This window comes from Bombina bombina, chromosome 2, assembly GCF_027579735.1.
Source record: "Bombina bombina isolate aBomBom1 chromosome 2, aBomBom1.pri, whole genome shotgun sequence".
Taxonomy (NCBI): Eukaryota; Metazoa; Chordata; class Amphibia; order Anura; family Bombinatoridae; genus Bombina; species Bombina bombina.
The window spans coordinates 635,299,286-635,314,464 of record NC_069500.1 but is presented as its reverse complement, the minus strand read 5'-3'; the positions used below and the strand labels follow the sequence as shown (position 1 = coordinate 635,314,464).

Here is a 15,179-nt window from a genome sequence, read left to right as displayed (position 1 = left end):
ACTATGCAACAATTAACGGCTGTAATGGATAATTCTGTCAAAAACATTTTAGCCAAAATGAACACTTATCAGCGTAAGCGCGACTGCTCTGTTTTAGATACTGAAGAGCATGACGACGCTTATAATAATGGTTCTGAAGGGCCCCTAACCCAGTCTGATGGGGCCAGGGAGGTTTTGTCTGAGGGAGAAATTACTGATTCAGGGAACATTTCTCAACAAGCTGAACCTGATGTGATTACGTTTAAATTTAAGTTGGAACATCTCCGCATTCTGCTTAAGGAGGTATTATCCACTCTGGATGATTGTGACAAGTTGGTCATCCCAGAGAAACTATGTAAAATGGACAAGTTCCTAGAGGTCCCGGGGCTCCCAGAAGCTTTTCCTATACCCAAGCGGGTGGCGGACATTGTTAATAAAGAATGGGAAAGGCCCGGTATTCCTTTCGTCCCTCCCCCCATATTTAAAAAATTGTTTCCTATGGTCGACCCCAGAAAGGACTTATGGCAGACAGTCCCCAAGGTCGAGGGAGCGGTTTCCACTTTAAACAAACGCACCACTATACCCATAGAGGATAGTTGTGCTTTCAAAGATCCTATGGATACAAAATTGGAAGGTTTACTTAAAAAGATGTTTGTTCAGCAGGGTTACCTTCTACAACCAATTTCATGCATTGTCCCTGTAGCTACAGCCGCATGTTTCTGGTTCGATGAGCTGATAAAGGCGGTCGATAGTGATTCTCCTCCTTATGAGGAGATTATGGACAGAATCAATGCTCTCAAATTGGCTAATTCTTTCACCCTAGACGCCACTTTGCAATTGGCTAGGTTAGCGGCTAAGAATTCTGGGTTTGCTATTGTGGCGCGCAGAGCGCTTTGGTTGAAATCTTGGTCAGCTGATGCGTCTTCCAAGAACAAGCTACTTAACATTCCTTTCAAGGGGGAAAACGCTGTTTGGCCCTGACTTGAAAGAGATTATCTCTGATATCACTGGGGGTAAGGGCCACGCCCTTCCTCAGGATCGGCCTTTCAAGGCAAAAAATAAACCAAATTTTCGTCCCTTTCGTAGAAATGGACCAGCCCAAAGTGCTACGTCCTCTAAGCAAGAGGGTAATACTTCTCAAGCCAAGCCAGCTTGGAGACCAATGCAAGGCTGGAACAAGGGAAAGCAGGCCAAGAAACCTGCCACTGCTACCAAGTCAGCATGAAATGTTGGCCCCCGATCCAGGACCGGATCTGGTGGGGGGCAGACTCTCTCTCTTCGCTCAGGCTTGGGCAAGAGATGTTCTGGATCCTTGGGCGCTAGAAATAGTCTCCCAAGGTTATCTTCTGGAATTCAAGGGGCTTCCCCCAAGGGGGAGGTTCCACAGGTCTCTGTTGTCTTCAGACCACATAAAAAGACAGGCATTCTTACATTGTGTAGAAGACCTGTTAAAAATGGGAGTGATTCATCCTGTTCCATTAAGAGAACAAGGGATGGGGTTCTACTCCAATCTGTTCATAGTTCCCAAAAAAGAGGGAACGTTCAGACCAATCTTAGATCTCAAGATCTTAAACAAGTTTCTCAAGGTTCCATCGTTCAAGATGGAAACCATTCGAACTATTCTTCCTTCCATCCAGGAAGGTCAATTCATGACCACAGTGGATTTAAAGGATGCGTATCTACATATTCCTATCCACAAGGAACATCATCGGTTCCTAAGGTTCGCATTCCTGGACAAGCATTACCAGTTCGTGGCGCTTCCTTTCGGATTAGCCACTGCTCCAAGGATTTTCACAAAGGTACTAGGGTCCCTTCTAGCTGTGCTAAGACCAAGGGGCATTGCTGTAGTACCTTACTTGGACGACATTCTGATTCAAGCGTCGTCCCTTCCTCAAGCAAAGGCTCACACGGACATTGTCCTGGCCTTTCTCAGATCTCACGGATGGAAAGTGAACGTGGAAAAGAGTTCTCTATCTCTGTCAACAAGGGTTCCCTTCTTGGGAACAATAATAGACTCCTTAGAAATGAGGATTTTTCTGACAGAGGCCAGAAAAACAAAACTTCTAGACTCTTGTCGGATACTTCATTCCGTTCCTCTTCCTTCCATAGCGCAGTGCATGGAAGTGATCGGTTTGATGGTAGCGGCAATGGACATAGTTCCTTTTGCGCGCATTCATCTAAGACCATTACAACTGTGCATGCTCAGTCAGTGGAATGGGGACTATACAGACTTGTCTCCGAAGATACAAGTAAATCAGAGGACCAGAGAATCACTCCGTTGGTGGCTGTCCCTGGACAAACTGTCACAAGGGATGACATTCCGCAGACCGGAGTGGGTCATCGTCACGACCGACGCCAGTCTGATGGGCTGGGGCGCGGTCTGGGGATCCCTGAAAGCTCAGGGTCTTTGGTCTCGGGAAGAATCTCTTCTACCGATAAATATTCTGCAACTGAGAGCGATATTCAATGCTCTCAAGGCTTGGCCTCAGCTAGCGAGGGCCAAGTTCATACGGTTTCAATCAGACAACATGACAACTGTTGCGTACATCAACCATCAGGGGGGGAACAAGGAGTTCCCTAGCGATGGAAGAAGTGACCAAAATCATTCTATGGGCGGAGTCTCACTCCTGCCACCTGTCTGCTATCCACATCCCAGGAGTGGAAAATTGGGAAGCGGATTTTCTGAGTTGTCAGACATTGCATCCGGGGGAGTGGGAACTCCATCCGGAAATCTTTGCCCAAGTCACTCAGCTGTGGGGCATTCCAGACATGGATCTGATGGCCTCTCGTCAGAACTTCAAAGTTCCTTGCTACGGGTCCAGATCCAGGGATCCCAAGGCGGCTCTAGTGGATGCACTAGTAGCACCTTGGACCTTCAAACTAGCTTATGTGTTCCCGCCGTTTCCTCTCATCCCCAGGCTGGTAGCCAGGATCAATCAGGAGAGGGCGTCGGTGATCTTGATAGCTCCTGCGTGGCCACGCAGGACTTGGTATGCAGATCTGGTGAATATGTCATCGGCTCCACCTTGGAAGCTACCTTTGAGACGAGACCTTCTTGTTCAGGGTCCGTTCGAACATCCGAATCTGGTTTCACTCCAGCTGACTGCTTGGAGATTGAACGCTTGATCTTATCGAAGCGAGGGTTCTCAGATTCTGTTATCGTTACTCTTGTTCAGGCCAGAAAGCCTGTAACTAGAAAGATTTACCACAAAATTTGGAAAAAATATATCTGTTGGTGTGAATCTAAAGGATTCCCTTGGGACAAGGTTAAGATTCCTAAGATTCTATCCTTCCTTCAAGAAGGATTGGAAAAAGGATTATCTGCTAGTTCCCTGAAGGGACAGATTTCTGCCTTGTCTGTGTTACTTCACAAAAAGCTGGCAGCTGTGCCAGATGTTCAAGCCTTTGTTCAGGCTCTGGTTAGAATTAAGCCTGTTTACAAACCTTTGACTCCTCCTTGGAGTCTCAACTTAGTTCTTTCAGTTCTTCAGGGGGTTCCGTTTGAACCCTTACATTCCGTTGATATTAAGTTATTATCTTGGAAAGTTTTGTTTTTAGTTGCAATTTCTTCTGCTAGAAGAGTTTCAGAATTATCTGCTCTGCAGTGTTCTCCTCCTTATCTGGTGTTCCATGCAGATAAGGTGGTTTTACGTACTAAACCTGGTTTTCTTCCAAAAGTTGTTTCTAACAAAAACATTAACCAGGAGATTATCGTACCTTCTCTGTGTCCGAAACCAGTTTCAAAGAAGGAACGTTTGTTGCACAATTTGGATGTTGTTCGCGCTCTAAAATTCTATTTAGATGCTACAAAGGATTTTAGACAAACATCTTCCTTGTTTGTTGTTTATTCCGGTAAAAGGAGAGGTCAAAAAGCAACTTCTACCTCTCTCTCTTTTTGGATTAAAAGCATCATCAGATTGGCTTACGAGACTGCCGGACGGCAGCCTCCCGAAAGAATCACGGCTCATTCCACTAGGGCTGTGGCTTCCACATGGGCCTTCAAGAACGAGGCTTCTGTTGATCAGATATGTAGGGCAGCGACTTGGTCTTCACTGCACACTTTTACCAAATTTTACAAGTTTGATACTTTTGCTTCTTCTGAGGCTATTTTTGGGAGAAAGGTTTTGCAAGCCGTGGTGCCTTCCATTTAGGTGACCTGATTTGCTCCCTCCCTTCATCCGTGTCCTAAAGCTTTGGTATTGGTTCCCACAAGTAAGGATGACGCCGTGGACCGGACACACCTATGTTGGAGAAAACAGAATTTATGTTTACCTGATAAATTACTTTCTCCAACGGTGTGTCCGGTCCACGGCCCGCCCTGGTTTTTTTAATCAGGTCTGATAATTTATTTTCTTTAACTACAGTCACCACGGTACCATATGGTTTCTCCTATGCAAATATTCCTCCTTAACGTCGGTCGAATGACTGGGGTAGGCGGAGCCTAGGAGGGATCATGTGACCAGCTTTGCTGGGCTCTTTGCCATTTCCTGTTGGGGAAGAGAATATCCCACAAGTAAGGATGACGCCGTGGACCGGACACACCGTTGGAGAAAGTAATTTATCAGGTAAACATAAATTCTGTTTTCTGAGAGCATGATTGATACTCTCATTCAAGCCAGGAAGCTGGTCACCCGACGCTTCAATCATAAGGTGTGGAGGACCTACTTACTTTGGTGTGAATCTCGTGGATATTCCTGGCATACAGTCAGAATATCCAGGATACTTTCCTTCCTCCAGGATGGTTTGGAGAAGGGACTTGCCGCCAGTTCCTTAAAGGGACAGATTTCGGCTCTATCTGTGTTGTTACACAAGAAACTCGCTAAGCTTCCTGTTATTCAGGCGCTATCCTGGATCAGGCCTGCATTTAGACATTCTGCTTATCCTTGGAGTTTGAATCTGGTTCTTAGGGTTTTGCAGAGGGCTCCATTTTTGAGCCTATGCATTCTCTTGACATTAAGATACTGTCTTGGAAGGTTCTTTTTTTACTGGCTATTGCTTCAGCACGCAGAGTCTTTGAGTTGGCGGCCTTGCAATGTGAGCCTCCTTACCTGGTTTTTCATGCCGATTCGGCTATCCTTCGCACTGGGTTGGGATTTCTCCCTAAGGTTGTGTCTGATCGCAACATTAATCAGGAGATTGTAGTTCTTTCCTTGTGTCCTAACACTTCTTCAAAAGAACAGTTACTTCGTAACTTGGATGTGGTTCGAGCTTTGAAATTTTATCTTCAGGCTACGAAGGATTTCAGACAGACTTTTGCATTGTTTGTTGTCTATTCGGGGAAGCGCAAGGGGCAGAAGGCTTCTTCTACTTCCCTATCTTTTTGGCTGAGGCGCATGATTCGCCTGGCTTATGAGACAGCGGGACATAAGCCTCCTCAGAGGATTACGGCTTACCGAACTAGAGCTGTGGCTTCTTCTTGGGCCTTCAAGAATGAGGCCTCTATGGAGCAGATTTGTAAGGCAGCTACCTGGTCCTCCTTACATACTTTTTCAAAGTTTTACAAATTTGACATGGTTGCTTCGGCTGAAGCCGCTTTTGGGAGAAAGGTTTTACAGTCTGTGGTGCCCTCAGACTAGGGTGTGCCTCTTTTTTACCCTCCCATTTCATTAAGTGTCCTCTAGAGCTTGGGCATTTTATTTCCCACAAGTAATGAATGAAGCCGTGGACTCTCCTCGTATTAAGATGGAAAACATAAATTATGCTTACCTGATAATTTAATTTTCATCTATACGACGAGAGTCCATGGCTCCTGCCCGGTTCCCCGTTGGGCGGACCTAAATTATTTTTGTTTTCTTCTGGCACCATTTCTCCTACTGTTCCTTGTTCCCTCGGCAGAATGACTGGGGGATAAGGGGAGTGGGGAGGTATTTAAGTTTTGGCTGGGGTGTCTTTGCCTCCTCCTGGTGGTCAGGTTCTGTATTTCCCATAAGTAATGAATGAAGCCATGGATTCTCCTCATACAGATGGAAATTAAATTATTAGGTAAGCATAATTTATGTTTATACATGAACAGTATCAGATATATACTGTGTGTGTATATATATATATATATGTATGTGTGTGTGTGTGTATATATATATATATATGACATTATTTCCTATGTGAAGAACATAGGAATGTAAAAATTGTAAATTGCGTATCGTGTTTCACTATTTAGATCTTTAATGCGGTCGGGTTAGTACACGTGAAAGCTTAGTATTCCTAAGGCGTTATTAAAATCTTTAAAAAATAAATAAAAATTATTAAACACATTGTAAAATATATAGATATATTCTATGGATTATTTAGAATATTTAACGGTATGTTTAATAATTTTTATTATTATTTCTTTATATTTTGTATGTAATATTTCAATAACGCCTGGGGGATGAGCCAACCCTCTGGTGTATACTTTGTTTCACATTAGGACTTTAGCTTTGTAGTGTACCTCAGAGCTGTGAACACGCTGATATGAGTGTTTTCTTCTACAAGTTACGACGAGTCCACGGATTTCATCCTTACTTGTGGGATATTATCCTCCTGCTAACAGGAAGTGGCAAAGAGCACCACAGCAGAGCTGTATATATAGCTCCTCCCTTCCCCTCCATCCCCAGTTATTCTCTTTGTCTGTGTTATACTAGGAAGAGGTAAAGTGAGGTGTTAGTTTTAGTTTCTTCAATCAAGAAGTTTTTTATTTTAAATGGTACAGGTGAGTACTATTTTCCTCAGGGGGATATGGAAGAAGATTTCTGCCCTGAGATTAATGATCTTAGCAGCTGTAACTAAGATCCATGTTAGTTCCCACAAGACTTCTGAAGGTAACACAAGAGACATCTTCAGTGTGGAGAACGGTTTCATGCTACAAGCAGCATTGAGGTATGTGCAGCCCTTTATTTCTGAGGAGACTTGATATATCAGAACTGGCTGGCCTTTATTTCCCTGTAAGGGAATGGGGTAAGCAGTAGACCTGTTAAACAGAGGGGTGTTACTGGAGACCTATGTTTTATTTTCTGTTGACACAATCATATAATGGGCATTGCATAAGACACTGGGAGAGGCAGAAGCTGTTGATCGTTTTTTTTGTTTGCACTGAATAACCGGTGTGGCTGTTCTGGATATGTTGTTTGGGGTTTTATATGTTCCACTTAGTTTGCTTAAAACCACTTCTCCATGCGATTGTTTTAGGCCTACTCGAACATCGTCCATGATGGGCGGAGCTTAATTTCGCACGCTCAGATGCGCACTTCCTTATGGCTGAGAAGCAGCAAGCAGTAACTCCGGTTGCTCCTGGACAGTGATTCTCTGGTCCGGATTGTTGGCGAGTCATTTTGAAGTACCCTGTGGGTATTTTTGTGAAAATTTACATTTTTGTGATTTAAGTTAACTTTAGAGGTTAATTTCTCCCCTTACTCTTGGGTGCAATAATTTTTGGAGCCATTAATAAGTTTCAGTTAATTTTTAGAGCAAATTAACTTTTTTGAAGCAGTTTTGGAAAAATTGTGCGCTTTTTATTTCTTAAAGGCACAGTACATGTTTTTCAAATTTTGTTTAAAGCAATAAATAAAGTGTTTAACGACTTCTGTGGTTATTACTAGTCTGTTCAACATGTCTGACATTGAGGAATCTCATTGTTCTATGTGTTTAGAAGCTATTGTGGAACCCCCTCTTACATTGTGTACCTCTTGTACTGAAAGGGCCTTACATTGTAAAAAGCATATTTTAGGTCAAGAAAGTGTGTCTAAGGATAATTCTCAGTCTGAAGAGAATCAGGATATGCCATCCAATTCTCCCCAAGTGTCACAACCTTTAACGCCCACACAAGCGACGCCAAGTACTTCTAGTGCGTCTAATTCTTTTACTCTGCAGGAGATGGCTGCAGTTATGTCAACTACCCTTACAGAGGTATTATCTAAATTGCCAGTGTTACAGGGTAAACGCAGTAGGTCAGGTATTAATGTGAATACTGAATCCTCTGATGCTTTATTAGCTATTTCCGATGTACCCTCACAGTGTTCTGAGTTGGGGGTCAGGGAATTGCTGTCTGAGGGAGAGCTTTCAGACTCAGGGAATGTGTTACCTCAGACAGATTCGGACATTATGTCCTTTAAATTTAAGCTGGAACACCTCCGCCTGTTACTTCGGGAGGTTTTAGCGACTCTGGATGATTCTGACCCTATTGTGATACCACCAGAGAAATTGTGTAAGATGGACAAATATCTAGAGGTGCCTACTTACACTGATATATTTCCGGTTCCTAAAAGAATTTCGGAAATTATATGAAAGGAATGAAATAGACCAGGTATACCGTTTTCTCCTCCTCCTAATTTTAAGAAAATGTTTCCCATATCAGACACCATTCGGGACTCGTGGCAAACGGTCCCTAAGGTAGAGGGAGCTATATCTACCCTGGCTAAGCTTACAACTATACCCATTGAGGACAGTTGTGCTTTCAAAGACCCTATGGATAAAAAGTTAGAGGGTCTTCTAAAGAAATTATTTATTAATCAGGGTTTTCTTTTACAACCTACGGCTTGCATTGTTCTAGTAACTATTGCAGCAGCTTTTTGGTTTGAGGCTCTGGAAGAGTCTCTGAAGGTTGAGACTCCGTTAGATGACATTTTGGATATAATTAAGGCTCTCAAGCTAGCTAATTCTTTTATTACCGATGCCGCTTTTCAAATTGCTAAATTAGCGGCGAAAAATGCAGGATTTGCTGTTCTAGCTCGTAGAGCGTTGTGGCTCAAATCTTGGTCTGCTGATGTGTCATCAAAAACTAAGCTTTTAGCTATTCCCTTTAAAGGTAAGACCCTTTTCGGGCCTGAATTGAAGGAAATAATTTATGACATTACAGGAGGTAAAGGCCATGCCCTACCTCAGGATAAGTCTATGAAGATGAGGGGTAAACAGAATAATTTTCTTTCCTTTCGGAAATTTTAAAGGAGGACCCTCTGCTTCCTCTTCCTCCACAAAGCAGGAAGGGAATTTTACCCAATCTAAGTCAGTCTGGAGACCCAACCAGACCTGGAATAAAGGTAAACAATCCAAGAAGCCCGCTGCTGCTACAAAGACAGCATGAAGGGGCGGCCCCGATCCGGGACCGGATCTAGTAGGGGGCAGACTTTCTTTCTTTGCTCAGGCTTGGGCAAGAGATGTTCAGGACCCCTGGGCGCTGGAAATAGTGACCCACGGGTATCAACTGGAATTCAAGGATTTTCTCCCAAGAGGGAGATTTCATCTTTCACGATTATCTGTAGACCTGATAAAAAGAGAGGCGTTCTTACGCTGTGTAAAAGACCTCTCTACCATGGGAGTAATTTGTCCCGTTCCAAAACCGGAACAGGGACAGGGGTTTTACTCAAATATTTTCGTGGTTCCCAAAAAAGAGGGAACTTTCAGACCCATTTAAGATCTCAAGTGTCTAAACAAGTTTCTCAGAGTCCCATTGTTCAAGATGGAGACTATACAAACAATCTTACCAATGATCCAGGAGGGTCAATATATGACTACCGTGGACTTGAAGGATGCTTACCTTCATATTCCTGTCCACAAGGATCCTTATCCGTTTCTAAGGTTTGCCTTCCTGGACAAACATTATCAGTTTGTGGCTCTTCCCTTCAGGTTGGCCACAGCACCCAGAATCTTCACAAAGGTTCTAGGGTCTCTTCTGGCAGTTCTCAGACCACGAGGCATAGCAGTGGCGCCTTATCTGGACGATATTCTGATCCAGGCGTCAACTTATCAACTGACAAAATCTCACACGGACACAGTGTTGTCTTTCCTGAGAACTCACGGTTGGAAGGTGAACATAGAGAAGAGTTCACTAGTTCCACAGACAAGGGTCCCCTTCTTGGGAACTCTGATAGACTCGGTAGACATGAAGATATTTCTGACGGAGGTCAGAAAATCAAAGATTCTAAATGCTTGCCGAGCACTTCAGTCCTTTCCTCGGCCATCAGGGGCTCAGTGTATGGAGGTAATTGGATTAATGGTAGCGGCAATGGACATCATTCTGTTTGCTCGCTTTAATCTCAGACCACTGCAGCTGTGCATGCTTGGACAGTGGAATGGGGATTATGCGGATTTATCTCCTCAGATAAATCTAGATCAAGAGACCAGAGACTCTCTTCTTTGGTGGTTGTCGCTGGATCATCTGTCCCAGGGGACTTGTTTACGCAGACCCTCGTGGGTGATAGTGACAACAGACGCCAGCCTTCTGGGTTGGGGCGCAGTCTGGAATTTCCTGAAGGCTCAGAGTATTTGGACTCAGGTGGTGTCTCTACTTCCAATCAATATTCTGGAACTGAGAGCAATTTTCAATGCGCTTCAGGCGTGGCCTCAGCTGGCTTCGAACAAATTCATCAGATTCCAGTCGGACAACATCACGACTGTGGCATATATCAATCATCAGGGGGGAACAAGGAGTTCCTAAGCGATGATAGAAGTATCCAAGATAATCCGATGGGCGGAGACCAACTCTTGTTATCTGTCGGAAATCTACATCCCAGGAGTAGAAAATTGGGAAGCAGATTTTCTAAGTCGTCAGACTTTTCATCCGGGGGAGTGGGAGCTCCATCTGGAGGTGTTTGCTTCATTGATTCACAGATGGGGCAGACCGGAATTGGATCTGATGGCATCTCGTCAGAATGCCATGCTTCCACGTTATGGATCCAGGTCGAGGGATCCCCAGGCCGAACTGATAGATGCCTTGGCAGTGCCTTGGTCGTTCAGTCTAACTTATGTGTTTCCACCGTTTCCTCTCCTTCCACGTGTGATTGCTCGAATCAAACAGGAGAGAGCTTCAGTAATCCTGATAGTGCCTGCGTGGCCACGCAGGACTTGGTATGCAGATTTAGTGGACATGTCCTCCCTGCCACCGTGGAAACTTCCTTTGAGACCGGACCTTCTCATTCAAGGTCCTTTCCAACATCCAAATCTAATTTCTCTGCAGCTGACTGCATGGAGATTGAACGCTTGAATTTATCTAAGCGAGGATTCTCTGATTCGGTCATTAATACTTTGATACAGGCTAGAAAGCCTGTCACTAGAAAAATCTATCATAAGATATGGCGTAAATATCTTTATTGGAGTGAATCTAAGGGTTACTCATGGAGTAAAGTTAGGATTCCCAGGATTCTGTCTTTTCTCCAAGAAAGATTGAAGAAAGGGTTATCAGCAAGTTCTTTAAAGGGACAAATTTCTGCTTTGTCAATTTTGTTTCATAAACGTTTTGGCAGATGTGCCAGATGTTCAGTCTTTTTGTCAGGCTCTATCTAGAATTAAGCCTATATTTAGACCAATTACTCCTCCCTGGAGTTTAAATTTAGTTCTTCGAGTTCTTCAAGGGGTTCCATTTGAACCTATGCATTCCATAGATGTTAAATTATTATCTTGGAAAGTTCTGTTTTTGGTTGCTATTTCTTCTGCTCGAAGATTTTCTGAGCTTTCAGCGTTACAGTGTGATTCACCTTATCTCATATTTCATTCTGATAAGGTGGTTTTACGTACCAAACCTGGTTTTCTTCCTAAGGTTGTTTCAAATAAGAATATTAATTAGAAAATTGTTGTTCCTTCCTTCTGTCCTAATCCTTCTAAGAAGTAGCGTCTGTTACATAACCGGGATGTGGCCGTGCCTTAAAGTTCTTCCGTCAATCATCTTCATTATTCATTGTTTATTCTAGAAAGCATTGGGGTCAGAAAGCTATGACTACCTCTCTTTCTTTTTGGCTGAGAAGTATCATCCGCCTGGCATATGAGACTGCTGGACAGCAGCCTCCTGAAAGAATTACGGCTCATTCTACTAGGGCCGTTGCTTCCACATGGACCTTTAAAAACGATGCATCTGTTGAACAGATTTGTAAGGCTGTAACTTGGTCGTCCCTTCATACTTTTTCCAAATTATCCAAATTTGATACTTTTTCTTCTTCTGAGGCAGTTTTTGGGAGAAAAGTTCTTCAAGCAGTGGTGCCTTCCGTTTAGGTGTCTGTCTTGTCCCTCCCGTTTTCATCCGTGTCCTGTAGCTTTGGTATTGTATCCCACAAGTAAGGATGAAATCTGTGGACTCGGCGTATCTTTTAGAAGAAAAGGAAATTTATGCTTACCTGATAAATTGATTTATTCTACGATACGACGAGTCCACGGCCCTCCCTGTCAATTTAAGACAGATTATATTTTTTATTATTTACAACTTCAGTCACCTCTGCATCTTGTAGCTTTTCCTTTCTCTTCCTAAAACCTTTGGTCGAATGACTGGCGGTGGAGGGGAAGGGAGGAGCTACATATACAGCTCTGCTGTGGTGCTCTTTGCCACTTCCTGTTTGCAGGAGGATAATATCCCACAAGTAAGGATGAAATCCATGGACTCGTTGTATCGTACAAGAAATCAATTTATCAGGTAAGCATAAATTTCCTTTTTTTAGCAGCAATAGACACCGCTGTGTTTTTTAACTTCTGTAATACACTCTGACTAGTTTCCCAAACAAATTTGGTTTTAATTGCTTTCTGTATATGTCCTATAAGGGTCTCTCTTAGATGATTGGTCGGGGAGGCTTAGGTGTGTATGTTCCCCGCTACAAATTAAATGGTGACACACTTGGATAATTTGATACATAAGCCAATCCCTTTGTGAGAGCGTTTTTTTAACCTTTTTTTTCCAATTTTTAAGCTAAATGTTTTTAATGAAGGTAATGTTTTAAAGTCATAAACAAACCTACAAACATATACGAACGAATAGAGTGTAATTTACTCACACAAAGTTTGTTGGTAATTCAACCAACAATCTCAACTGAATGTTAAGATACTTAGCATCTCAACCATGATAGGATTATAGGCAATTGCACAATAAAGGGGACTTAGTCCTCTAGTACTTATTAAAGGCAGTTGCACAATAAGTGGGATACTGTCATGTAGTACCAATTTGGTAATGCCTTTGGGTTTCTTAACTAATACTTTAACTATATGCTGAACCTCTTTGCAGTGGGCAAACACATAGTTATATGCAAGTAATATTGCAGCAATATGCAATAAAACATAAGATTTTGGCTAGATTTCAAATGGAGCGCTAATTTATCGCACACCCGTAAATGGGAAACTGTGCCCGTTTACAGGCGGGCGATAAATAACCAGTGGCTGGTTATTGCTACCTCAAGCTCCTGGTAGCAATCCGATCTCTGGTTAATTTTCTAAATGTCTGCCAATTGGCCCCAAATTTGAGTTTCTTGCTACATTATTTTAAATAACAAAAAAATATATTTTTTTAAATAGAAAACAACTGCACAAAGCAGTTTTTAGGGGTTAACAGTGGTAAGTGTGGGGTGTTAGAAAACCCCCCAAAAACGGCACTGAATAGTTCCTTTACATTGCGATCTATGGAGAACTGTGTGTTCCCTGTAAATATATATGTATATTCTTATTTACATATATTTATATGTGTTAATATGTGTATATATACATATTAACACATAAATATATATGTATACAGTCATATACATATATATTTACATCTGCTGCCCCTCGCTGTGCGACTTACCCCCTTGGCTGCGCTCGGTTCTCATGTCTGACGGCATGCTCCCGTGCAATGCGAATGTCCTTTATTTTTGCACTTTTATGTCTCTTTAATAGTTTACTGTTTACTGCATGACTATAGTGTTTAAAATTAAAATTTTTCATATTTCTAGGTAAATGTGAACCCTGCTGTGTCCGCCTCTACAGACTTTGTGCAGCTTTCACCGTATGGATCCAGCTCTATTTCTGTTCTGCAAAATGAATCCTACTCTTTGGCTCAGCAGAACGGCAGTCCAGCTAACTCATCAGAAACTGCCTCCCGATCAGTTTCTCCACAGGTCAATGGCAAATCAAGCACCGAAGATTTTGATCAGCTTATCAAACAAATGGCACAGGTAAGTACACAAAGTCTATTGATCAATTTTATACAACATAAAATAACAAAATTGTAGCCAGGTAGTTATGTTTACAGGTGTTTAAATGGATTCTGTAACTAATGTGAGTGAGAGTGGGAATTATTATTGACAGATAACATAAATCAAGATAAAATAACGTTTATTTTAAGGATGATTTTACTTTTAATGTATAATGGAATACATTTATTATTTGGCTTACAAGTCTCTTTACCTTAATAAAGCCGTGTGTACACTACTGTTTTTTAGAACTCTCACGCCTAGATTACGAGTCTTGCGTTAGCCTTAAAGAGCAGCGTTGAGAGGTCCCAACGCTGCTTTTTAACGCCTGCTGGTATTACGAGTCTGGGAGGTACAGGTGTATCGCTCACTTTTTTTCCGCGACTCGAACATACCGCAAATCCACTTACGTCAATTGCGTATCCTATCTTTTCAATGGGATTGGCTTAAATGCAAGTCTGTCAAAGAACTGAAATAAGGGGGCAGTCTGTAGAGGCTTAGATACAAGGTAATCACAGAGGTACAAAGTGTATTAATATAACAGTGTTGGTTATGAAAAACTGAAGAATGGGTAATAAAGGCATTGTCTATATTTTTAAACAATAACAATTCTAGAGTAGACTGTTCCTTTTAGAGGTGGACTGCAGAGTTTTAGAAATTAGCCTATGAGCCTATCTAGGTTAGCCTTCAACAAAAAATACCAAGCGAAAAAAAGCAAATTTGATTATAAAAGTAAATTGAAAAGTTGTTTAAAATTACATGCCCTATCTGAATCATGAAAGTTTAATTTTAACTTTACTGTTCCGTTAATAATTCATTAACATTTTCTCTTACCACTCCATGTTTCCTATCTTTACTCAGGAAGATGTTTAGAATTTGGGATGTGGTTGTAATTTGCATGCTTGGCTCAAGGAATGCATATATTAGGCCAGTAAAAAAAAAAAAATTTGTGTGATAATGTGCTTCTCATAACGACAGGCATAGAAGAATACTATATTCCTTTATTATGGGGATAGAAAATCTGGAACTTTGTCCAGTTTTAAACCTTAAATTGCTAGCTAAGTACATTTGATTTTTTACCTACTTATTTGCTAGATTACGAGTGGAGGACTATTTATCATTCCCTCTCACACCCGACTTTTTGGCTTTTTGCCCACATCGGTTACACGCATATTACAAGTTGAAAGTAAAAAGGTTTTACTTGCGCGCTAACCTGACATGCAAAAAAAGCTTAAGTTATAATATCACGCAAGTCTTGCAAACCCAATCACATTTTCTCAAGTGTACTAACCCGACATGGAATATTAA

At 42.1% G+C, this 15,179-nt stretch overlaps 1 protein-coding gene across 1 annotated transcript in view; it reads left to right on the top strand.

Annotated features, from left to right (window-relative positions):
• MPDZ (multiple PDZ domain crumbs cell polarity complex component) overlaps positions 1-15,179 on the top strand; it is a 754,223-nt gene that overhangs the window by 140,100 nt on the left and 598,944 nt on the right. The window contains exon 4 of the mRNA XM_053699987.1: positions 13,632-13,853. Within this exon, the coding sequence (XP_053555962.1) occupies positions 13,632-13,853 (222 nt within the window). The remainder of the gene's footprint in view (positions 1-13,631; positions 13,854-15,179) is intronic.